This window comes from Zychaea mexicana (assembly GCF_025766255.1).
Source record: "Zychaea mexicana strain RSA 1403 chromosome Unknown BDB00scaffold_54, whole genome shotgun sequence".
Taxonomy (NCBI): Eukaryota; Fungi; Mucoromycota; class Mucoromycetes; order Mucorales; family Lichtheimiaceae; genus Zychaea; species Zychaea mexicana.
In genome coordinates, this window is record NW_026516717.1 from 80,405 (window position 1) to 106,045 (window position 25,641).

General features: G+C 42.5%; 9 protein-coding genes across 9 annotated transcripts; 6 read left to right on the forward strand and 3 right to left on the reverse strand.

Moving 5' to 3' along the window:
- Positions 1-315: 315 nt before the first annotated feature.
- Positions 316-1,390, forward strand: BDB00DRAFT_766460 (Alpha/beta knot methyltransferase; the record flags this gene model as incomplete). The annotated part of the gene is made up of 4 exons (XM_053119597.1): positions 316-642; positions 733-874; positions 978-1,088; positions 1,167-1,390. 4 exons carry the CDS (start codon positions 316-318, stop codon positions 1,388-1,390), a joined length of 804 nt encoding a protein of 267 aa, XP_052978028.1.
- Positions 1,391-2,584: 1,194 nt separating this feature from the next.
- On the forward strand, positions 2,585-4,837 carry BDB00DRAFT_831356 (HAD-like domain-containing protein). Its single transcript, XM_053124112.1, has 2 exons — positions 2,585-3,787; positions 3,907-4,837. Exons 1-2 carry the CDS (start codon positions 2,831-2,833, stop codon positions 4,588-4,590), a joined length of 1,641 nt encoding a protein of 546 aa, XP_052978029.1. The 5' UTR covers positions 2,585-2,830; the 3' UTR covers positions 4,591-4,837.
- A 379-nt stretch (positions 4,838-5,216) lies between these two features.
- On the forward strand, positions 5,217-6,590 carry BDB00DRAFT_766472 (glycosyltransferase like family 2-domain-containing protein; the record flags this gene model as incomplete). Its single annotated transcript, XM_053119598.1, has 2 exons — positions 5,217-6,170; positions 6,291-6,590. 2 exons carry the CDS (start codon positions 5,217-5,219, stop codon positions 6,588-6,590), a joined length of 1,254 nt encoding a protein of 417 aa, XP_052978030.1.
- A 6,751-nt stretch (positions 6,591-13,341) lies between these two features.
- BDB00DRAFT_831378 (uncharacterized protein) lies at positions 13,342-13,865 on the reverse strand. The gene has a single exon (XM_053124113.1). It carries the CDS (start codon positions 13,680-13,682, stop codon positions 13,386-13,388), a length of 297 nt encoding a protein of 98 aa, XP_052978031.1. The 5' UTR covers positions 13,683-13,865; the 3' UTR covers positions 13,342-13,385.
- Positions 13,866-14,686: 821 nt separating this feature from the next.
- On the forward strand, positions 14,687-17,495 carry BDB00DRAFT_831379 (uncharacterized protein). The gene is made up of 4 exons (XM_053124114.1): positions 14,687-15,351; positions 15,582-15,660; positions 15,727-15,942; positions 16,084-17,495. The coding sequence occupies exons 1-4, from the start codon at positions 14,882-14,884 to the stop codon at positions 17,137-17,139; spliced, it is 1,821 nt and encodes a 606-aa protein (XP_052978032.1). The 5' UTR covers positions 14,687-14,881; the 3' UTR covers positions 17,140-17,495.
- A 1,110-nt stretch (positions 17,496-18,605) lies between these two features.
- BDB00DRAFT_873976 (uncharacterized protein) lies at positions 18,606-19,382 on the forward strand (the record flags this gene model as incomplete). Its single annotated transcript, XM_053127165.1, has 2 exons — positions 18,606-19,061; positions 19,170-19,382. The coding sequence occupies 2 exons, from the start codon at positions 18,606-18,608 to the stop codon at positions 19,380-19,382; spliced, it is 669 nt and encodes a 222-aa protein (XP_052978033.1).
- Positions 19,383-20,274: 892 nt separating this feature from the next.
- Positions 20,275-21,907, forward strand: BDB00DRAFT_766442 (regulator of chromosome condensation 1/beta-lactamase-inhibitor protein II; the record flags this gene model as incomplete). The annotated part of the gene is made up of 4 exons (XM_053119595.1): positions 20,275-20,573; positions 20,627-20,822; positions 20,992-21,593; positions 21,682-21,907. 4 exons carry the CDS (start codon positions 20,275-20,277, stop codon positions 21,905-21,907), a joined length of 1,323 nt encoding a protein of 440 aa, XP_052978034.1.
- On the reverse strand, positions 21,672-22,971 carry BDB00DRAFT_472168 (uncharacterized protein). Its single transcript, XM_053117503.1, has 2 exons — positions 22,890-22,971; positions 21,672-22,801 (listed from the first exon to the last, which is right to left on the reverse strand). The coding sequence occupies exon 2, from the start codon at positions 22,772-22,774 to the stop codon at positions 22,037-22,039; it is 738 nt and encodes a 245-aa protein (XP_052978035.1). The 5' UTR covers positions 22,775-22,801; positions 22,890-22,971; the 3' UTR covers positions 21,672-22,036.
- Positions 22,886-23,272, reverse strand: BDB00DRAFT_766431 (Sde2 N-terminal domain-containing protein; the record flags this gene model as incomplete). The annotated part of the gene is made up of 1 exon (XM_053119592.1): positions 22,886-23,272. One exon carries the CDS (start codon positions 23,270-23,272, stop codon positions 22,886-22,888), a length of 387 nt encoding a protein of 128 aa, XP_052978036.1.
- Between the last annotated feature and the right edge of the window lie 2,369 nt (positions 23,273-25,641).

Below are 25,641 nucleotides of genomic sequence, written 5' to 3' on the forward strand. Positions count from 1 at the left end.
TTCGACGACAGAATGAATATCTCAGAGACGAGTTCGTAAGGTAGAGCATTTATTGGAAATGGTTTGCATGGTATTAATGAGGAGATAGACGATAGCCGTGGCCGTTTACGACGATCATTACTCTTGTTGGGCATCAAGAAAAGAAGAAAATAGAATCGCCTGTTGCTATATATGTAGAACTTCCATGAGAAGAAGAGTTAGGGTGGCTTATAGCAGCTGCTTGAAAGGGAAAATTATGCGTACTCCCCCCCAATGCTGGCTCTTTTTTTGTGAAGTTTTTCCCAAACCTACCCTCCCTTTTTAATTATACTCAACATGGCTGATCCTAGCAACAAACGCAACGCCAAAGACGACGGTGCTGCTGAAAAGCAACAACAAGCCAAACGTATCAAGGTCGGCGAGACTCGCAAGAGCACCGATGTTTTTATGGTACCCCAGGCACCCAAGGTTCCAAAGACAGAGATCGAAAAGGAAAATTCACGCAGATTGATTGTCGTTCTCGAACAAGCAACACTCGAAACACTTAAAATTGGCAAAAACAAAGAAGGCAATTATCAATTGCTTAATGTCGACGATCACTTGCACATTTTGAAAAAGAACAATCGCGAAACATATGAAGCCAGACCGGATATTCTGCATCAGGTAGAGAGAGATATAATTTAATTGTGACGGAAAAAAATAAAGAAATGGGACATGGTTTACTCAAATTTAGGTCAATTTATAAAACGATAGTGTCTTTTAACGCTACTGGACAGTCCCATCAACAAGGCAGGTTTGCTGCAAGTCTATATCCATACCCAAAAGAACGTGTTGATTGAAGTCAACCCACATATCAGAATTCCGAGAACGTTCAAGCGATTTGCCGGTTTGATGGGTAAAAAAACAAAAAGCTTTTGTGTAGTTCATTTATTTTTTTGATTTGCCTTACTGATAACCCATTGTTCACCGGATGGATCTATACATATACACACATCTAGTTCAATTGTTGCATAAATTGAGCATTCGAGCTGTGAACGGAAACGAAAAGTTGCTGCGAGTGATTGAAAACCCAGTCGAGAAGTATTTCCCTACCAACTGTCATAAAATAGGTAAAAAAAGATTTATAAACAGGCAAAGCAAAAAAGGGTTGTCATAGAAATTAACCGTTATCATCATCATCGATTTAGCTCTTTCATGGGACGCTCCATCAGTACGATTATCAGAATACATGCCTTCGATTCCGAAAGACAAAAATATCGTTGTAGCTGTCGGTGCCATGGCTCACGGTACGGATGATTTCGCCGATTCCTATGTGGATGACAAGATCAGTGTGTCCGAGTACTCTTTATCAGCATCCGTGGCTTGTGGCAAGCTCGCTGGTGCTGTCGAGGAGATGTGGGGTATTTTGTAAAGGGGATGGGGGTTCAAATGTTATTTTTTTTGTTTTTTTTTCTTGTATGTATATATGTAATGTGGTTAGATTATAAAAAAATTGGCAACCAATCTCAATTTTGTATGATTTTGTAATATGTCTGAAGACTTATATCCCGCGTGCTAGTTGACTGCCAATGTGTGTATATCTTGTTCATTGTTCTGGTACATGCCGCATAGTATCGTTCAACATATCTTCTTTCTGTTTCTTTTCTGTATGTAAGCTCGACCGTGGATTGAACCAATAAGATAGGCAGCTCATCAATCAGTGTAGATAGTGTGTGATATCGTTGAGTTCCTTGGAACCCATTAACAGTGAAATAGACCACAAGATATCATCTTGTAGTAGCTGAACATATAGTACCTACCTATCCATTTCCTCTTACCAAAAACACACACATATAATAAAAGTTTCTTATGTTGAGTTTCACGATGAATTATATTTTGCAATAGATAAACGCTTAATGAAAATAAATTACAAGTACAAAGAAATTGGGTGCCTAGATAGAAAGGAATGTTTGATGTTGAAGAACTAGTAATAGATAAAGGATAAGAAGAAGAAGAGTGGTGATAAAGAAGTAGAAAATAACAATTACAAGGACAAAAAGTGAAATGGGGAATTGGTATAACAAAGGAAAAGAATGCGTTTTACAAATTAGGAAAAAAATAGCGTAGAGGAGTGGTTGTTGTGAGTATATACATTTCTTATGCCGTCTTTCGTTCTAGCAAAGTAACGATCTGATGCTCATTTCTACTTTGCGATTAGAATCCGTCTTGCCCGACGCCCTATCGTTGCCAGCCATACTAGACGCCGATTGATATGTGTTGCGTGAGCTGTACTGCGCTGCAGATGCTGCTGCATTCAAAGTACTGCTTGATGTTTGCAGAAAGTACTGTGTCGTTGGATGCGTGACGTTCGGTCCTCCCCGTGGCGAGCCAGTCGTCATTTTTGTTGGAGGCACAGGTGCGAATCGATAAGCCAGCGTCGAATACCGACTACTGGATTCCCGGGCGCTGCTCAAGGGAGCAGAAACAAAGGTTGGTTTCGAAACGGTTGCAGCAGCAGCAGATGAAGAAGGAGTATAGGTCGATGCAGATGAAGAAGAAGAGGAGCTTGTCGTGTCGCTGTTGTCTGGACTGCTGTTGTGGTGGTGACGATGGTTGTTGATCGTGTTGATAGTGTTGTTATTATTATTATTCGTGTTGCTGCTGCTGCTGCTGCTGCTGCTGCCATGGTCATATGCATTATTGGATGCTGTGAACGAGTTCCTGCCGATCCGTGTTTGCCACGACGACGCTAGAGATGATGATGCAAAAGAAGGCGATGAGCGATGCGTGACAGGGGCGACGTTTACTTTGGCAGGCTCGATCTTGGAGATCCCGACGAGGAAGAAAAAAAAATGTTGTTGCGGAATATCAAATGGGCACTCCTCGTTCTGCAAAGCTGCACGACTCTATAGTATTATTGTTACTAAAAAACCGGGCAGTATCAGTAGCAGCAACGGGTACTGTCCACCGTTCCTATTACAAAGCATTACCAAGGCCTTTCACGACCCAAAGGAGATGCCAAAAACTGAGATCGATCCTGCCATCGGACAAAAATTGCCATTCTTCTGGCAACATTCCACATAAGCAAGATCTGTACTACAATTCAACAACAGTGACAGTTGAACAACAACAACATAGCTATTGCCCAACGAAATATCATGTTGGTAGTCATAACAACAATGCAAGCCCGCGTGCCTATGCAATAAAACCCCCAACAACAACGATGACTCAACATGACTATCAAAGACGAGGCTTTATCAGAAACCAATTGTTGCGCAGCACAAGTGGCAACAACAACAACAACAACAGCAGCAGCAGCAAAATTCGGTCCTTTTCTTCTCCTTTTACTTTTTATCAACACAACCGCCATTTCCACTGTGCAAAAAGGCAACTCATGACCGGAACTGATCCTTCTATTGCTCCAAATCCCTTACCACGATCGTCAGATAATATAACCGACTTTGATAATGGCGGTAATCGAGGACGTGGTCGTGGACGAGGCCGTGGTCCTGGACGAGGACGAGGACAACAATTTCACAATACCAATGACGGTGAATTTCATACCCATCAACGCCACTTTCATTACCAGTCGTCGTCATCCCATTACTCTAGAGGACGTCATGAGGTTCCTTTTGGATATACACCAACAGCAAGACAGACACAAGAATATACATCATACAGTAACAAAAAGCAAGGGTTACCGTCGTCGCTGTTGACCAGACAATCCCCACGCGAAAGTTACATGAAGCTGAGTCAACAACCGTCGACTGTGCTGGCTGAACCTATTGATGACAAAAAGCTGCTTATTCTTGATTTGAACGGCACTTTGGTAAATGAATCAAAAATAAAGAGAGAGAGAGAGAATATATGTGAGGTGATATACCACATGTTACGCAGACTGATACAAACAATGATACTAAGTGCGTGAATGCTTCACATTAAATCTAGGCGAGTCGTACCACTAACAGACGAAGCATGTATGTACGACCGTATCAGGACAAGTTTCTCGACTACATTTTTCGACACTTTAAAGTGATGGTATGGAGCTCTGCACAGCCCCACTCGGTGAACAGCATGTGCCGTTTGTTTGGATCCTATGTGGACGATCTTTTGCTTACTTGGGACCGGCGCTACTTTAATTTGTCTACGGGTGATTACAACCGGAAAACCGTGACGCTGAAAGATTTGGAGGTCGTGTGGCGTGCGCTGGGCCAAGATACGTATGATGCCTCCAACACAATCTTGGTGGATGATTCTCCTGCCAAGGCGATCCTTCAGCCCTACAACAGCATCCACTTGAAAGAATTCGACCACACGTCGCCCACATTCCGCAAGTATGGCGAGGCCGAACTGTTGCATGTTGTGCGGTACCTGGAGCAAGTGCGGATACAGAGCAATGTGTGTAGTTTTATGCGAGAACAGCCGTTCGTGAGTCCCGATCCATCGCAAGACAAGGAGAACGAGTTCAGAGTGTACCACTATGTGTTTGATCAAGAAGGACGGCGATTGCATAGCTTTGAACCAAAAGAGCCAGAAGCGGGAGAGGCAGAGGTTGGAAATGAGAGCGATGACGACGATATCGATGTAGTAGTAGCGCAACTTGAACAAAAGCTCAAGTCGACGACGATATAAAAATAAACTTTTTTTCTTGGTTGTGTGAAATGTACTACATACAACGTCGTTTTGCTGTATGGGCGGACCGTGAATACGGGGCGTACGGTGTACAAGGACTTATTGAAAGTGCCCTGGTTGAGATCACTTTTTGCGTAACCTCACTCCCGAAAAAGAAACGCTCGAATCTTCGCAACTTTTTTCGTTTTATTTTTACCTTTTTGCTATCATTTTCCTTGCTCCCTCTTTTCCCTTTCTCTCTCTCTCTCTCTCTCTCTCTCTCTCTCTTTCTTCGCTTTTATATAGTTTCCAATATCCTTTCTTTTGCTCTTCCTCTTCTTCCCTTGACAGCCCCACCCAATCCATCCTAACGGACAATGCTGTATCTGACTAATGATACGGGCTTGTTGCCCTTCTTTCTGCCATTGGGTATCATTGGTGTCTACCGGTACCTGTGGTTTTTCATTCGAGTTATTGCATGGCTTACCTACAAACCACGCCGTCCAAAGCCCAATCCAACATACAACTCCGAGCAGGATGTCACTATTATTGTACCCACCATCGACGCAGGTGAAGAGTTCAAGATTGCTGCACGCAGCTGGCTCGCCTGCCGACCCAAAGAAATTGTCATTATCACCGAAACGAGCATGCGGGGCCCGTTGCAAGAGCTCGCCAACGAAGTCGACCCCGAACGTATCCGCGTGCTGACCGTACCCAAAGCCAACAAACGATTACAAATGGTGACGGGCGTCAACGCCACGACGACCGAGATTCTGGTGTTTGCGGACGATGACGCCATCTGGAAACCGACCATGCTGGACTATATTCTAGCATGTTTTGAGGATTTAAAGATGGGAGGTGTTGGCACCAGCCAAAAGGTGCACGCGGTTGATCCCAACGGTCATCAAACCATGTGGGAAGTGCTGGCCGGCTTCCGCTTGACCAGTCGTAACATTGAAATTGCAGCTTCGACGCACATTGATGGTGGCATCTGTTGCTTGTCCGGTCGCACAGCTGCTTATCGTACGCTTATTCTCAAAGATCCAGCCTTCCAGTATTGCTTTACGAACGATCTGTGGCTCGGCAAGTACCCGCTCAATTCAGGTGACGACAAGTTCTTGACGCGGTGGATGTACTCACACGGATGGAACACATATGCTCAGATCTGTAACGAGGCTGAGCTGGACTCGACATTCAAGAATAACTGGCGATTCGTCAAACAAGTCTTGCGTTGGACCCGTAACACATGGCGTTCTGATTTCCGCTCATTGTTCACCGAACGCTATATCTGGAGTCGTCATCCTTATGTTGCTTTTACCATGGTCGACAAGATCTTTAACCCGATCACATTGCTCGCCGGTCCTGTGTTAGTGACCGTCTATGCTGTCAAGCAGACCGTCTTTATCCCGGCTACTGAAAACCCGTTGCCTGGTTGGAACATTGCCGTGTCCTATGTCTGCTGGCTGCTCTTGACGCGTGCCATCAAGCTGTTCCCGCATTTCCTGCGTCGTCCATTGGATATCTGGGTCTTGCCGTTCTGGCTGATTTTCAACTATTACTTTGCTATCATGAAGGTCTACGCCCTGTTTACATTACACGAGGTATGGCTGGGAAATTCTGGAAGATTTTCTTTGTCCTTCTTTTTTTTTTTTTTGGTGAGGCGCAACACACATGCACACAGATACTTACAAGAGTGGCTATGTATAATGAAATCTTGATAGGTTGGCTGGGGAACTCGCGCAGGTGTTGGCACAACTTTGGCAGCAGATATCAAGGAGGATGACGACGAGAATGGTCATGGCGACAACCCTCAACTTAAAATCGAAATGTCGCAACTAGGCAACGGTAACAACAACAACAATAATAATAATAACTACCAGCAACAGCAGCACGGTTATCGCGATGAAGCAGTAGCTGGTGGCGGGTACCAACAGAACCAACAGGGATACTATTATCACGAATCATCCTCAACCGAAAATACAAGCTCTCGACTGGTTGAATCACAAAACAAGCAATGGTAAACGCGCACTCGAAAGCCCGAGAGAGAGATATGGACTTTTTTCGAGGCATAGATAAGAAAGCATCGTTTATCACACATATACACAGTACAACATACAACACAGCACAAGCAGCAGCACACACACGTTTTTTTATTCATCATCATCTATACATCATCTTTCAAACCCCCTCCTCCCTTTCTCCTTTTCCGCTTCTTCTGTCACATACTAGTATTTATTCTTCTTCTTTTTTTAAAACGCAACAGCAGCACCAGTAGATAGGCCACCCCTCGATTCTTTTTTTATACTTGTAATATTCCCCCTCCGCGTTCAGTTTTTTTTTATAAATTCTTCTATATTTGTTGATTTTCCCTGTTACGGTAACTCGGAATCCCGCAAAAAAGAAAAAAGGAAACATTGCTACTGATCGCTGGAATTGAAATAAGTTCTTGTGGAAACCCAGGAAAATTAGTTCTTGACATTTTTTTCCTTGTTTGTGCGACCGCATACTAGAAAGAAAGCTTAGAGTACTTTTTATATTTTTAGGGCTTTTCTTCTCTCTTCTCATTAAGAGTGAAAGAAACTAACTCAGTATTAATGGAATCTAAAATGAAATGCTTCGTGTAAAGCTAGCAATACAAACATGCTGTCCTGTTACAGTATGTTACCACATTTATACATTTCTGCATGACGATCTGGTTACACTAAACTGGTAGTTACACCAAGAGTGGCTCAGCTGGTATGTTTGTTGTTCATCATATAAAATGATATACGTGGCGTGAGGGGAGGGAGGGAGTAGATCTTTACAAAAGGGGGAGTTGCATTTTATGCTATACAACGTAAAGTCTAGATTGGGAGGAAAGCATAGCACTTTTGTTGTCAACTTCCAATATGATGTGTGTGCATGGTAATTCAGGTACGGGATATATAGATACTCGTACACTAGATCATGCTTAGGCTTAGTTAGCGGTAAGCTTTCCTAGGGAGTTACACAGACGGAGAGCCTTGTGTACTTGAGCGATGCTGCTTGGAGTATAGTGGCAAAAACATAATTCATTTTACAGATCTCTGTAAAAAAAAAAGAGGGGGGAGAGACATGCGGATGCTCACTATCACATACTAATTGCTTTACTCTGCAATGATAAAGCATGTTATATTTGAAATATCCAAGGAGACAACGTCGATGTGCTGAATAACGTTAGAACGAGCTGTTGTCAGAAAAAGAGCTGTATTACGCATTTCGTTTTTTTTTGTAGGTGGGGCATGATAGAGATATAGAAAATTGTAAGAGTTTGAGTTAGTGATTTAAACGAGGGACTGATGATAGAGAGCCACAGAGCATCGTAAGAGGCGACGAAGCGGATGGTTGGAATCTGGATAGAAACTGCTGGTTGCTTTGGAAGGGCGTAAATTTGTTGTTTCTCTGTTATAAAATGGGAAGGTGGGAGACAGAAGGGCATAGTGTAAGGAGGTTCATAAGAATTCAAAGGGCGGGTACCAGTAATGAGGAAGTGAATGTCATGTCCTGCAAGAAGGGCACCTGATATACGCATTTCGTGTGCTTTCTTCGCAGTAATGAAATATAAACTCAGAACAGTTGCTGCTTATTTCTTTATACAATGGTCAGATCAAAAGCCCCTGAGTCGATTTTTATTACTACCTTTCCGCCTTCAAAGAATGCATACTATTATTACTACATTTATTTTGATTTTGCCATATGTATTTGGCTGTTGTACTCATCAATCGATAGAAGAATGAAGTTTTAAACAATTATCATAAAAGGCCCAGTACATAAGCTCATAAGGAAAGTTACATCATCCAACTTGTTGGGTCTTGCCACCAATCTCTCATGCTACTGTCCCTCAACATTACTGCTACTGATACACGTATACTAGTAATACTCATAGATAGATTGAATATGGAATGTACCATCACTGCTTAAGATTATATCAAGTTATCCCGTCAAGTTATTGATGTTTCTTATCTACAATAGCTTTCACTGGCGCCAAACCTGCCAGGAATATGTAGAGGTGTATTGTGTTGTGCTAGTGATGATTCAAAATTGTGATGTGCTTAACAGATTTTAAAGTAAAAGCCGAATTAATTTACTCCCCTCCTTTGTCTTGCCATGATCGCTGACGGTACTGCTTTATCAACTACATCTATAACCGCACCCGGCAAGCCGGTTTTCAAAAGACATTCAGAAATGTGGTGAGGTCCGTACAATTTTCTGTGAGCGTTGAAGTCTCGAAATTACATTGAGCTGTACTATTGAGATTCTTCATACCATCTAGTGAAGCTACTCTAAGTTTTTTGATTTGCTTGACACTACTTGGATATCAACACTAGCGAAAGTATAAATTGTAGGGGATGATGATAAGGAAAACCCGATCGGATCTATACGTTTACAGTAGTTTGATCCAAAGATGATAGTAGTGTGGACACACTCAGTCGATTATGTACCAGGTCTCTCACAAGCTCGATACAACGGCGTTTGGTCGCAAGTTAGTGCAGGCACTCGAAGCAGCTGCAAAGACGGAGGGACAGACGGCAATTATGTTGGAGTGTCACGCTTTGAAAAAAAAAAACTGTCGACATTATGATTCTCTAGGCTATGTATTACAAGATCCCACTTAATTATACGCGCGTTAAAAGTCCTCAACAGCAACTATGGAAGATGGGACTTTAACAGATGCAATCCGTGATATTGTACATATTGCGTTAATTTCAGGTTCGAAATTTTATCTACCTTTCTTACTAAACAAAACTTATGACTGTAATTTTCATTGATCGGCGAGAAGCATCTGTCACAAGAATATATGTATATATATATGTAAACCGGTGAGGTATGCCAAGATATAAAAAAAAAACAGAAGGGCCTGCTTCTACATGATAAAAATGATGTTACCAAATAAAAAAACCTTTGCATTGAAAACTTTGTCGAGAAAATTAAATCTGTCCCGTGTTATTGCGATGGACAGGTTATGGATGATTCTGTTGCTGCATTGTTGGCGAGGTATCATTATTATTGTTGTTTTCTCCTTTGGTAGTAGCGACAGGGGTATCGTCACTGGACGTGGCAGCATGGTCCTCCAAAGTCCAAGCATCTTCTTGAATAGGTGGTAAGCTTCACTTATAAAAATCATCACGATCCCCACGTTTCATAAAAGAGATTGTCAAACCGTTATAAATTGCGCTGATGAAATTGGCAGCGGCCGTTTCTTGATCGTCAGCTAAGAAAAGAAGGTCATATCGAGTATCAATAGTATTGCTGGGTACGCTTCACATATAAAAAATCATCATGATCCCCAGGTTTCATACTCTTTTTATATCGCCGGTTCTTTGTTCCATTAAAGCGCACAGACCCGTCGCCGACAATTGTTGGATCAGAGCGGAGCACGGCAAGCGGAGCCGCATAGTGAAACAAACATATACGCACCATAAGAAAAAGACACTAGCATGACAGTCGTCAGACTACAACGATAATTATGATCAAGGCACTTCTTCACATTGCTGCAGTTCACTGGCTCCTTAGGGCAGTAGTGACAACAAAATTTCTAAGCTCCGTCATTTTGTTTATCGGGCTCATAAAAAAAAAGAATCGACTGCGCGTTTTGCCCTTTATTCTTTTCTTTAGTCTTCATATTCATCTTTGTACGTTTGCAGTGTTTCTTTCATTATCACTTTTTACCTTTCTTTTGTTTTTCATCCCGCTCGAGTGTCCCTGTGGGTGTGCATAGTTGAAGGGAGCTAGTCGTGCACGGCTGGCTCTTGCTCATCTTTTGTACATTTGCAAAGTTCTTTGTTTCATCTTGGTTTTTGATCTTCCTCAAAAACTGAAAGCGAGAGTGTATGCAAAGAGGTACGTATATGTTCGCCGCTGACAGACCTTTGTGCTATTTCTTTTATTTGTAGGAACTGTGGAGGAGTAGGTTCTGTCGGGAACTGAGGCTTGCGGACAAGAAAGGGAGAGGTGTAGGTTCCGACGGGAACTGAGGCTTGCGGAAAACAAGGGAGGGCAACCTCCCTTGTGGGTACGTATATGTTCGCCGCTGACAGACCTTTGTGCTATCATATTTCTTTTATTTGTAGGAACTGTGGAGGAGTAGGTTCTGTCGGGAACTGAGGCTTGTGGACAAGAAAGGGAGAGGTGTAGGTTCCGACGGGAACTGAGGCTTGCGGAAAACAAGGGAGGGCAACCTCCCTTGTGGGTACGTATATGTTCGCCGCTGACAGACCTTTGTGCTATCATATTTCTTTTATTTGTAGGAACTGTGGAGGAGTAGGTTCTGTCGGGAACTGAGGCTTGCGGAAAACAAGGGAGGGCAACCTCCCTTGTGGGTACGTATGTGTTCGCCGCTGACAGACCTTTGTGCTATCATATTTCTTTTATTTGTAGGAACTGTGGAGGAGTAGGTTCTGTCGGGAACTGAGGCTTGTGGACAAGAAAGGGAGAGGTGTAGGTTCTGCCGGGAACTGAGGCTTGCGGGGAACAAGGGAGGGCAACCTCCCTTGAGGAACGAAGGATTCATAAAAGTCGGTCGACTTGTCAGGCAACATCAAATAAACTTGGTTTCTTATTGTACTTTCTTAAATAATGTAATTGTAACTATTGGGCAGATCGAGTGACGATTGTAATAAACGCGATCTTTTTTTTTATATCTTCCTACTGCCATTGCGCTTGGTACTTGTTGGTGCTTTCTCTGGAGCAGTTATGTAGTTGCAAATGAGCCTTTTTGTGCTTGAGTCGTCGAGAAAACCATAGGCTGTGCATTCGCATGTGTGCTCTCAAAAACAATACTGTACAGCTGGTTTACCTTCACGATTATACAACAATGATTGCAAATGGCTGGTGGCAAAATAAAAAACCGTATCGCAAAGCAAACAGACCATCCCCATATTCACATATACACGAACCAGATCGCCAACCCAGCAAGTGTTCAACTTTGACACGCGATATATTGGAAAAACAAATGATGTTTGCCTTGAACTCTTTCCTGTATATCATATACAAAAGACTAGTAATAATCGAACCGGTATTATACAAAGTAAATTTATAGACAAACTGCTCTCTTGAATACTTTGTTTTATCATCTAGCAGCTCTTGTCGAGAGCTCGCTCTTCCTTCTTTTATGCTATTGTCGGTATGATTACAACGCGTGTTAGCTATGCCCTCTAACTTTGTCGATGAGTTGATCCTCTGGACATGAACATTACCCAGATAGTGCTCCTTCACATCATAAAGACGTTCGTTTATGTCAATGCTTTCTATAGCAGTACTACCATCACTAAGTGATAAAAACGGTGTATTTCTGCTGCCGCAATTGTGTCGTGTGCATTGCTGAGACTGATATACTCCTCGTCGTTGACATTATATGCTTTCTGCATAACTCTTGTCAAGTGTAGTCGTCCTTGGAGATCTAACTATTACTGTTTACTGTTGTTGCAATGATCCTTTACCATAATCGTTGCCGTATCTTTAGAGAAAAGTTGATCGTGTGAAGGGTCGATAAGTGGTATTAATCGTTCCAAAAGCCTGAATTTGCACAAAGATGGCAAAGCAATGATTTGTCATAAAGGACCAAGCTAAATTATTAGACGATCCTATAGGGGCTCTTTAGTCAGTAATTAAGAAGAAGCACGTTCAAGACAATGTGGAGGGACAAAAGACTAATATCGGAATTACCGAAAGACGCTGCAAGTGTGTACACCTTTTTGTCTTGGATAACAACTTGTCCGCTACCTACCGGAAACATGCTCAAAAATTGTGGCGATTGTGGTGCTTTTCTTGATTAAACCTTTACTTCGAGCTCTGAAACTGTGTTGTATGACTGGAAAAATTCAGCCATTGTCGGCGGTCAGGTAACTGTGGTTCTCGTAATGGATATACGTGAAGGTTCTGGGTTCAATGATTAATGATTAATCGCTGTTTGTTTCTTTACCATTCGCGTCGGTTTATTACCGGGTTTTATATTCCTTTTGCAAAATCAATGATGCCAGTAAATCGGCAGTTGATAGTGATATACTTTCCGATGGTCCCGCGTGTTTCACCTCCCGTCAAATGAAGCACATTGTCTCGCATGCGTGGTCGTTTCAATCGGATTAAAAAGCTTTTTGGAATAAAGAGAACATCACTGACACTGTATCGGCCTTGTGTTGGATTGGTATGCAATAATAGTAGGAGGAAAAAACGGCAAACAGATGACGGATGATGATGTTGTCGGACAATGTTTTGCTAATATCAGCATCGACGTATCACTGCTGCATAGTTGTAATATCGTCCTGTATAGAGGAATAAGAAACGAAAGGGAAAAATCGAAGCGATTGGCTTCAGATAGTATGATTGAGTGGCTGGGAAGGAGAGAAGTTTGGTTCCAGACTTTTGGTTTTTTCAACCTTGCTTTTTATACACGTGTCAGCGCGTTGCACTTTTGTGTAAATGACGATGACAAAATGCCTTACATGTATAACGTGAGCCTTTAGGTACCAGTTTCTCGGTGAAACTGTCCTGCTTTTATTCAAGGTACAATAAATAATGGGATAGTAGTTTATTCTGCAACTGCATGTTAGGTGCAGTTCAGCTTGGGATACCACTTTTAAAAAAGCAACTTCGCACAACAGTTACCTGTTATCTTGAGCTTGTCTTGATTGGCTTGCTGTAGATACTGTACAGAACTACACAATTTCAGTAATCTTTGTGAGACCCTTGAAGTGTGGCAATTTATCGAGAGATCAGCGGCTCAATAAAGCAAACTATACTGCATCTTAGAAAAGACGAGGGAGACAGGAATGTGATTATGTTTATTTTGTTGCATTTGTTCATAATTGGTAGAAAAATTTTGAAAGAAGAGCAAACTGTAGTAGAGCTTTCAGTTGCTTGCTGGTATACAGATAGAAGAGGAGGGTGGAATGAAGTTTTAGGAGCGTCCTGGAGAGATACAGGTATCGTGTGTACAATGTATTTTTCGTGCATGAATCAGTATGTAACATGCCTCTTTTACTGCAGCGACGAAATATATACAGGTTCCAGTCTTTTGATAGAAAGTACATATATGTAGTAGCAAAAGATTCAACAAACAATAGCAAAACACTAGCGTTATGGTTAGCAAACATCATGCAGATTATTTATTCGCAAACAGTAGCGCCATTCTTCTCCCTGCTGGTACTACTACTGTACTGGTGGTAAGAATCTTGCAAGTGCTTGCTAATATCATCAACCTCCACCCCGACCCGACCCTAGGTTCCCGGGCAAATATATAGCTATAGCCCTTACTGCATAATCTGCAACACCAAAAAAAGGTGTATTGTGGAGTGATATTTACCAAAATATTGTACACAATGACAGGCTTTTATATTAGTATGGTTTTAGCGCAGCAATATCTGTGGCTACATATCTACCGACTGTAGACTTTCTGCAATAGCCCAATGTACGCTAAAAAGCATGTTTTGCATGATCGCATGTCAGTGCATAAGAAACTCTAAACCCAGTTTTGCCTAGACTACATTTCCTGTTTGCGTTACCAGGTAACCAATTTTAGTAATACTCATTGTTTTGTTTTCTGTCGCTTTAGTTTACAAGGAAGAAGATACAAAAGAAGCCAGTTGTTATGTTAATAACTACATGAGTTCAGGAGAGACCCTAATTGAATGATTACTGCTAATGTTTAGCGATCTTTAAATCTTCTTATTTGCTCATCATAACAACGGCGTATAAGACCAGTAGCCAGTACTTTCTGGTTTTTGATTTTAAAGATTGTATTGCACATGCAAACTGGTGTAATAAGCTGGGATAAAATAAACCGTGCGTTCACGGTCTTTAGAGAAACCACATATACGGTAAAACATCAGAAAGCGGATCTGTTATGTATGCAATACCACATAATATGGGTAGACAATTAGATGCCGCAGGGTGCGTTAGAGACACCAATCAATGCTGTGCATCTTTGGATACCTCGAGGAAACCGGAATAGAGAGAGGGAGAGAGAGAGAGAGGGCGGGTTTGGTTTCGGAGCGAAAGAAAGAAGCCATTCAGGAACAAAACCGCTTTTTCTTCGGGATAAAAATCATACAGCACAGTAACGCATGATCTCTGCATTAAAGCAAGTACATTCCACTTGATTTGGGAGTATCAAATACGATATGCGTGCAGAATGAAACACCAAAAGAAACACCAGAAAGCATCGCCTTTATCATGTTACTGGGTCTTTCGTTTTCAACATCCGATTACCTTTTTTTATACAACGGGAAAACCGGCAAATACAGAGTTGGCATAACACAATTCTCCCCCCCACCTCCCCTTTTTGCAACACAAGGCAATGGGGCGAGCAGCTATCCACTGTTTACAAATATTAGCGGCAGTGATACTTCTGCAAGCCCTCCTCTTCATATCTACAACCTCCTGTATTGCAGAATTAGAACATCCTCCACTACCACTATCGGCATCTCCTTCTTTGTCCAGGCACATTGTCCCCCGAGATCCAACAACGAGTTTAGCAGATCCCGTCGCAGCCACCGCATCTCCCGCCAACCAAGACGACGGTGATGACGACGAAGACGCACTTGATGACAGTGACGAAGAAGCAACACCCACCACAACTACTACCGCTTCACCGCCATCAACTTCTTCACCACCGCCGTTGGAAACCAATGTCACTGGCACAAATTACACAGTGAGGCTTAATTGTGATGAGAGCTACGGGGAATTTTGCGAAAAGGTCCGTGGCGCAGCTGTAGACGCAGTTAGGGAGCTTATCAATGTTGTTAAATTTGACAACGACAACATAACGTAACGGAAACTTTTTCTTATTCTATACTTGAGGAGCTCGAGAGAGAGAGAGAAGAGAGAGGAGAGACAGAGGGGGGTTGTGGGGGCGAGAAGGGTTTGTTTAGAGGATTGGAGAGGATAAGGCGGTAGTGCAAACTCTGTGTATGTGTGTGTGTGTGTGGGAAAGAGCAAATTTGACGAAACGAAATGGAAGCTAATTAAACTAGTTGACTCATTTTTTTTTGTTATAGTGTTCAGCTCAATTATACCAGTTTTTGCGAGAAAGAATGTGCCAATGATACCTTGGGCTGGGGAGCCCCTGCTTCGCAGGTAAAGTCAATACTTTTGTAAGTAGAAATAGAGTAATGCGCCAACGTTGTGAATTTGTCAATGTAGTTTATCATGCTGCCAGGCGACCCTATCGACACAGATTACTTATACCCTCAAATCCTCGCAAAACAATTTGAACAACGAACGTCAGAATGGGCCGATCACGATGTTTATGTTGAAATCAATCATGATGCATATATGAGTGCAGTAGACTACGATGCCGCCGAGGAAGCTGGTTGGAACGGTACAGGTGTTCCTCCTCGCGGAAAATATTGGTTCAAGGTACTACACAAGTTTTTTTTTTGTTCTCAGGAACAAGAGCCGGGAGCGAGCGAAAAAGAAAAAATAAAGAGATAGGAGTAAAGAAAAAACATCATGACAAGATGTGGCGTATTGAAAATGCATTGTATCAATTGTTATTAGGACGAAGGGCCAATCCTAGACTATCAAATCGATATGACTTACATCGTTCTCCACGAAATCCTTCATGGAGTAGGTATCATTAGCTCGTGGGGTGCCTATTTCATTGAAAACTCTCCTCTTCACCAATTAATTCGCCAATTAATCGGCGACTTGTTTGAGGAGGAGGAACTACGTTTGGTGACACCGAGTCCGTCATCAACCGTACTGTATGGCGCGGGACCAGTCTTTATTACCGGTTTTCAACGCAACATGCTCTTTGACAAGTACCTCAACGTCGACTACACCAATCTTAACGAAACCAATCGCGTCAGTCTGAAAGACTTTGGTCTTGATATGCTCAATTTTTGTGTTCAGGACAACGATGCATTCATCGTCAACTTTGTGCGCAAATTCTTGACAGAAGAAAATATATCGAGACAGTCAGCGCAACTTTATGGCGCCTTTGCCATTGCTGGCACAGTGACGTTTGATTTCCCCCTTTCGTCGAGTAACAAGAGCATATTCAACACCAATTCATATTTGAACGAAACGTATCGACGCATGACGTTATTGACAGGCGACAGTATCAATAATGGGCCACCTGAACACTTTAGCGCTAGCAACAATCGTCCGGACATGATGATTTCGCACTTGTCCGGCGAGTATGCATCAACGCCTGATTTCATCATGACTGATTCGTTCAGAACAGGGGCCACACTGCCTCAATTGATTGACAGTGTTTACAATGACACGCCGATTGTCAGCTATACCGAAGAGTTGGCCAACGGTACCATTGTCACGCATGTCTATCGATCGCCTATTGGTCCTGGTATATTGCGTATGCTCGGTTCCATGGGCTACTCAACTGTCTTGAAGCGGACGAATTATAATACTACTTTGGACGATAGCAAGAGTTCGGAAAATGATAGCAAGGATGAAAAGTCATGCCGATTAAATCGCAGCTATTCACGGAGACGTAATAGCAACAGCAGTGCTGCTGTCTTGCTCGCACCAAGCAGGGGGATCTTCATGCTACCTGTAATATTATCACTACTACTGCCACTACTATACTACTAGCACAAACGATCACCACCACTACTAGCTTTCGTTCACTTTTCCTCTGGTTTAGACTTTACTCTCTCGTCTCTCTTTGTTCTTCATTTGTAGCATATTCTTAGTTTCACTCTTCTTTATTTTCATTCATTCTAAATTCATTTCTTTGTTCATAGTAGTTTTCACTTTGTTACCTTCTCACCCATTCACCTTCTCTTATACTGTGCATTTTTTTTTTGCTCTTTATCTTTTCCTCTCTCTCCTCCTTATCTCAATTCGTTTTTCGACTAAATGTGCCCATGTTGATCCCCGTCAACATGCAATTATAGTACATAGCAGCAGAAAAGAAAAAGTAAAAAGAGAGTCATCATTATTAGCATCATTGTATGATCATTATTCATCATCATCATCAGCAGCAAGGGAGCCAGGAGCGGGAAAATGGCATATAGAATCAACCCTTTGTACAATGATAGGAAAAGAGCAAGAGAGAGAGTAAAAAAAGAGGAGAAGGAACGTGCAGCTGCTACATATGAACAAGCTCAAATTTCCCGAAATGAAACCTTGCATTGTATAAAGTTTGTGTGTAGTATATCTGGGCCGCTGCAGCCCGAGTACTACAGTACACCAGTCGGGACACCACCACTAAGTTTACAGGTAAAACTTACCATGTAGTAACAGACAGCGGAGCAAGAAGAATGACATAATGTGTAAAAGGAGTGAGGTTTACAAAGACCCCACTTGGTAGTGATATTCAATTTATCAGCAGATCGCCGCCATCTACAATACTTGTAGCTGCTACTACTGATGATGGAAAAAGCCTGCTGTCGCCACTAGTAGGATAGAGGAAAAAAGGGGAGCGATCGAAAAAGTGTTTAGACATGTAGTGGTGTATGTAGAACGCATTGCGAGAACCAAGATGTATATATTAGACAATGATATGTAATGCACTGGGCTCTATTGTACTATCCTCAAGTTGGCCACCAGGGAGATGACGCATATCGAGGTACCACCACTCATTTGCATGATCTAGTAAAAGCAATAGGGGGGGAAGTTAAAAAAGGAAGAAGAAAGAAATATGGGATGTTCATACATGATATATACAACAACAACAACTCGTCGTCGCTTCTTTGTTCGATAGCAATACGTGCAAAGCAGCAGAAAGATCGAGGTCGAGCGAAGAAGAGAAGAAATATTGCCTCCCACTCCTATTTCTCCCCTTTCAATATTACCCGACACTCTCTCTTTGTCTCCCCTTTCTTCCAACAATAAAACCCTAGCTTTATATCTTTATATGTCGACTTTCTTATTATGTACCTCGCCCTCTTGGTGATATACTCCTTAGGAGCACTATCGTTCCGTAAATATACATCCTTGCGAATGAATAAATAGGACCTGCTTTTGGGTCCTTTCCCCACCTTTTTCTTTTACTTTACTTTACTTTTACTCCATTCTTCTATATATAATTTAGCCACTAAAAAACAAAAACTATTATGTCTTTTCCACAATCTTCGTCATCATCCTTCAAATCCAAATGGTCGTATTTCATGACTCGATTCAATCCGGACGAACACCAACAACAACAACAACAGCAACTACCACCCTATGATGAACAATTACCACCCAACGTGAGCACAAGCCGTCGACCGTCACATGTCAGCAGTTGCTGTTCAACGATTGCTGAAGATACGTTTTGGAGCGATAGCATGTCGACGATATCTGAGCGATCCAACAAGTACAACAACAGCAAAAGAAAAGACGGTAACAGCAATGATTCATCGTCACGACCACCTCGACGAAAGCGCCATTTGCTTCACTTGTTCCGTCGACGAGGATCTGGCGCGTCGACGTCTTCATCGTGTTCGTCCCTTGCAGGCATGGACGATACAGACTATTTTGAGAAGGAAACACAGCGGCTACAGAGTCTCTATGAGCTTGCTCTAGATGAGGTACAGTATATCTCTATTGAAGTGTATAAAGATATCACCCACTATATATATATATATATATATTACAGTCCCTTGATTCTAAATTAACATTTGAAACCCTCTCTACAGATCAACTATGCCGAGGATTCCAGGGGCTCGCCCTATTACGTAGGCGATCGAGTGACGGCGCGTGAAGCAATCGATGGATGCGCTATTGCTTTTATGCAGCTTCAACAACAGACAACCGATTCTTCATTACAATCGTTACTCCAATCAACGATGGCACCACGGTTGATTGAACTGCAATCCAAGTTTGACGCCTTACCTTTGGAGCAAAAATAGCAAAGTTAGTAAACCCACTTAGTAGTAATAATCTTTTTTATCTCTCTTTTTTTTCTCGTTTGTAATTGAAAGAAAAAAAACCAAGAGATTGTGTATATAGTTTTGTTTGTAATCCTCGTTCTTCTTCTTCTTCTTCCTCTAATTTCCATCCCTCCGTTTCTGTCTTGCATTGCACAAGATGGAAAGACACACACACACACACACACACACGCCCTGCTTAAAATATTCACACACACAACCATTCACAAAGAGCCACATTATCATCAAGTGCTCGTTTCTTAGTTTGATCATTAAAGACCGAGTGAGAGCACTCTCCCACACATGTTCTTTGTATTTTGTTGCCAAATGCACAAGTGCGGTTTTCAAAAGTATTTGTAGATGCAATCTAAGCGTGGCTCTTTATTATAGAAGAAGGTGTCGTTGGATGGATGGGTGAATAAGGACAGATGTACCTGTCCTAATCCTGGATCAAACAGCACTCACTATATCAGGTGATAGGTGTTTGGGGTGTGGGTGGGTGGGGGGTGAGGATCTCCAATCTGAGTAAGAAATCGTTCAAATATGCCGCTCTCTCGAGTGAGAATAAGCAAAAAAAAAAGCGGGGCAAGGTACCACCAAAACGGCATCACGGGTTTCCCATTTGAGATGACGAGGCTCTGTGTGGGAGAGTACCGAGAGAACAGAGTGTGAGACAAGCGAAAGTGAGGTGAGTTATATAGTGAGTGTGTGCGTACACAAAGAGATGGCCAAAAGCAGTTCAGCCCAATCGCTTGAATCCTCCCCTCCCTCCCCACTACTTTTCCTTTTCCCTCTTCTTCTTCTCATTACCCTTTTGTTCCCCATTTTTAATAAATTCTAACAACAAGCCGCTTTTACCACACGAAATACACTCATGTTCATCCAACAGCTTCCTTTCGACATTTTACTCGACCATGTCATGCCGCGGCTGGATGCGCATTCTCTAGCTCAGCTGTCAGGTACCTGCCGTTTGTTTTACCGACTCTGTAACGACGAAATAGTATGGCAACACCGGGTAACGGCCGATTTTTCGTTACCCATGGCTACGGACCGACTCAAGAATGGATGGAAGCGATTATATATTCAATTGGATCGAGCACAGACGTACACATGGGGCGAGAATAGTGATAAACGACTCGGCTTTAGTGACCAAGATCATGCAGACCGAGACACGTAAGGATATTGCCCTGCTGCAAGTTTATCTTTCAAACGTGACTGATGAAAAGTTCCACACACACGCACAGATTCATGCGACAAATTACGACACCGCGGGAGCTGCGAGCATTACGCGGTAAAGGCATTGTGGATATTGTGGCCGGTGGTTGGTCTTTCCATGCTCTTGACCGTCGAGGACGAGTATGGATGTGGGGCTGGGTAAGTACACATCTCTGTCATCGTCGTGGTCTAAAATCGCACCAAGAAGTTGTTCTTGCTTCTTTTGTACTAGCAACAAAACATCAAAGACAACAAAAGGAAATAAGCCAAGATATATGGATGGAACCTTCGAAATTAAAAGATATTCTGACACTAGATGCAGCCAAGACATCCCTTCACCGATGCCGGTATGACAAGCCAAGCTCTTGTACGAAAGCCAACCCATGTACAATTCCCTGACAATGTCCATATCGTATACATCGCCAGCGGCCGTTCTCATGCCATTGCCCTAGACACCGCCGGCCGCGTGTGGCATTGGGCCAACTGCTGGCAGCCACGCCAAGTGCACGTTACGCAGGCAACCACATCGAAATTCATCCAAATCACAGCCCATTGGAACTCGTCCGCCATTCTCTCTGCAACGGGTGAGTTGTTCCTGGTCCCATTTCCAAGCACCGGAACAGCCACCACCACCACCACCGTTCTGAACGATCCACCTGTCACATACCCCTCCTCGCCATTCGTCCAGATTGCAGGCACAGAAAAATACACCATTGCCCTCACACGATCGGGTCGTGTGTTTAAATTCTGGACGGAACGACGAGAAGCGTTTGTTGCAGCACCCGAGAATTACACGACGGAATTGATCCACTTTGCTGTGCCTCCTCATCCTCAAACCCTCTTGTCAGCTCAGTTTCGGCATTTCGCCATCTGTTCCCAGGGCAAAGTATTGATTGGCAAACAGGACTGGGATCAGCATCAGGTTCCTCGTATACTCGACGCTTCAAACCATGAGATTTGTAAAGTTACTTTTGGCGAGTAAGTAAAATAGTTTGGCATTCGGTTTTTTAAAAGAGTGGGAAACACGGCAACCAACTCTTCCGAAATCTTAATTTTTTTCGTGTAGTTATCATTTCGGTGCACTGACCACCCAAGGTCGCTTGTTGACTTGGGGCCGTTATAGCTCGGGAGCGCTTGGACGGGGCTATGATCACAGTGACATCAACGAACGGGAGCCTCAGTTGGTAGAGACGTTAAATAGCATGTTTGTGTTTGCCGTTGGCTTCGGAGGAGTGCATTCTGGCTGTCTAGCCATTCCTCGTCAATCTTTGTTGCAGCACAACCATATATGATGAAGCGCCTTTGTCTATGTACATACATCCATATATAAAAAAAAGATAGCTTGTTTTTTTTTTCTTTATTACCCAAACTCAAATGTAGAAAACAAATCACAAAAGATCTGCTTTTCTCTTCCTTTACTTTTACTCTTCACGCTCCTTGCGCTTTGTTCCAGTCTGCTTGCCCTTGCCCTTATCGGCTGCAGCAGAGGACGATCCAGAAGAGACCTTTTGAGGGGTATTGTCGTCATCGCCTTCTTCTGCTTCGAAATCTTCTTCTTCCTCTTCTTCTTCTTCTTCGCTTGATTCCTCGCCCTCTTCGAAATCCTCGTCGTCTTCACTGTCGTATTCTTCATAGTTGGACTCCAAAAAATCAGACAAGATTTTCTTTGAATCCTCCTCGTCTTCGTCTTCGCTATCAGCGTCGCCTGATGAAGTCTTTTTATTGCTACTGCCCGATGATGATGCAGGTGCCTTGCCCTTGCCTTTGCCATCCTTTGCTGCTGTGGTAGATGTTGTTTCTTCTTCCTGCTTTTGTTTCTTTTGTGGCGGTTCTTCGGTATCGGCGTCTACTTGTTCGTCTTCTTCATCATCTTCTTCCTCGTCTTCGTCATCGTCATCGTCAAACATGCTAACAGACACTGCTGCTGCTGCTGCTGTAACCGGCTTCTTTTTTTGTTGCTGTTGCTTAAAGAGCGAACCAACGGCACTCTTGACGCTGTCAACCATTTGTTCACGATCCTCCAAAAACTGTGTGTCGTCAAATCGGTATTTCTTCTGCTCGATGCCTCTGAGTCCTTCGTCAATCTTTTTCTGCAACTTTTCACGCTTTTCTTTCTCACGCTCTGGTAATGCGTCCAGTTCTTCTTGTAATCTAAACATATGAAAAAATAACAAAAATTAGTAAACCTTATTCTTATTCAGAATAAAATAACAGCAGCAATTACAAAAAAAGCAACTAAACATGTATTTTGTTTTTCTTTGATTCGATTCTTACTTTTTAGAATCATTGACAGTGCGAATACGTCGACCTTGCAAATCACGACAGGCTTCAAAATTGGTAGTCTTTTGCGCATTCATACGACCACCTTGTGCACGCAGCATGGAACCAAAACCACCTTTACCGCCCAAAAGACGCAGAGACATGTTGAAAATGACAGGACTCGATGAATCGTTTTCAAACATGACATGGTCGTCTGTAAGGGGTCGTCCACCCATGGTGCTGAAGGATTGATCGGCAACGTCTACGTTCGTAAGTGCATTGATGCGTTGTTTGAGATGGCGTACAGTATAATCGTCGTCGCTGTTGGATTCAAAAGAAAGACAAAGAGGAGCGTGGCCTCCGAAAAGGTTGACAATAGCTTGGTGATCACGATGCATGATTATGGATTTGGTTTTTTTTTCTGTGTGTGTGAGTGAGGGAAGGTGGAAGAGAAATGGAAAAGCGAACAATCAAAGTGAAGTATGCAAAAATTAAACCGCCGACGGGCTTAATGAGCGAATCGGGAGCTCTCCTGTAGCTCTTCTAGAAGGTACGCATTTGTTTTTAAACAATGGATCGCGTAAAATACCTGTACGGATCCTGCTGATGCAATAGGGAAGACGTTTCTTTGATTTCTTTGTGAGTTTGGTAACAATACTAGAATACTGTTATACTATACAGAGCTATGTATAAAAAGCAGAGCTGGTGAAGAATATATACGTGTCAGACATGATATATCATATTATTGTCTCCGGAGAGATAGAGGAGCAGGCGTGCTTACTGATTACTTTGTACACCAATGCGAGAGTGAAATACGGACGCAATACGAACCAATTTTACACAGTGAATTTATTTAAGCTTACGACTTGCAGTGCAGTACCACGCTCAACTGGCTTTGTTGCCAGGTACTACATACTTTCAAAATAAAGTTCTTATGCAGGTGATCAATGTACTGGCGAAAGAAATTAACAGTGCTTGTATGTCCAGCTGCGATAACTGAACAACGTAAGTTGCTCACTACGTTTCAAACATGGGCTCATACTAAGAATGTGTACATAGCCCACTTCAAACGAACAGAGACACGATGTTTTTCTTTTTTTGCTTTTATACGTTTCATCCTTTATTCTATAAGTTCTACATAATCATTACACTTGACAACGCTACTAGTATCACTACATATAACGCAACGCAGAAATAGGAGGCAATGATAGACATACTAGAATACGAAAATGATTTTCGGTCTGGATTCCAAAAGGACTCAACATCAAACGGTCGTAAAATAGTCAACAGTACTATAAGGAAGTGGAAAACTGCCCAAGTTGTTACAAACATGTTAATGTACAGTATTGAGATTATTTGAGACGCTAGCATGTTGAATATTCCTTTGTTTTGCTAACCGTCCATAAAAAAAGGCTCTTCTAGCTATGTAGAAGGAAAGCGATTGCCGGCACTTCTCTATGTACCCAAGAACGGTTTATGTCAAGCGAGCTTTCGAACACATTGAAGCAACATCATTTGGTGTATCGAAGAGATTTACAGTGCTATAATGCTACGTCGAACACACGGAAAAAGGGGAGCCTCAGCGGTATCGTCGAGAAAATAAATTGAAGCTGCATATAGCTAGCCACTTCTTCCCATTACAGAAAACTGGCTAGGAGTTGATTATGTCTCAGAAAAAGTGATGGTACTAGCTGCCATCCATGATGGCAAATACACGACAACAGAAGCAATGTATCTTAAATCTAATTCGATTATTGATATAATTGCAAAGAGCAGATATATGTTGTGAATATCTATAGTAAATCATCGCTTGCCTTGTGACGTATATGTATGTTCTGTTTTATCACAGTTTAGTAGCTGTTGGTCAATTTCTCTCCAAGAAGAGTACCCAATCGAACATTCTGCATACAAAGATATGGCACGGATTATCCGTCTCTATGCTTCGGCAGCTTTGAAGCGCGCTGAACTTCAATCATACCAATGCTATATACTGGGTATCCGGGAGTTCGGCGCGCACGTCTGTCATACCCAATAATGCTTAAAAAAAAAGAGCGGAGAGAATCTAATCTGTGTTTCCAATCACGCGCCACAATTAAAAGAGAGAACCACAAGCCTTTAACCCCTCCCCCCCCCACGAACCACCGCCAGAGCTAAATTGGTACATGATTGAAGCACATTATGTATACGTGAGGCGGCTCTTTTATTTTGAATGACAACAACAGCCCCGATGTTGCGAGCGCCTACAATGCTTAGGTGGCTAGAACTTTATTTTTAACTCGACATTACAACCGCAACATGGCATGCTTCTTTGACGTTGTAGACATATAAAACCAGGTGGAAGAGACTAGAACTACATGCTAATATGCGCGTATGTATAATTAACTTGCATGCTCGGACTCTTGCAGGAGACATGTGAAAATGCGCTTGACTGTGCATAATACAGACAAAGCATGTATGCAATATGTATATCTCGGACATACTGGTAAGAATAAGATAATCGCTACTATGATAAACAAGATACAAGTCTCGCTGTTGTCCATCAATTATATCTAACCAACCGAAAAAAAAAGCATTTACTGAGGTAAGTATCGAGTACAGCACATCATCATCACTTAACGCCGTGTTAAGCTTTCGTAATTCATGTGCGAGGACCTACTGCTACTTTCTTTTCCGCGTATGATATGTCTTGGCGGCAGTATCGGAACATGCATCGGAAATTCATGTTTGTAATTTATAACGCCTATCTTGAGATGCTCGGGAAAGCTAT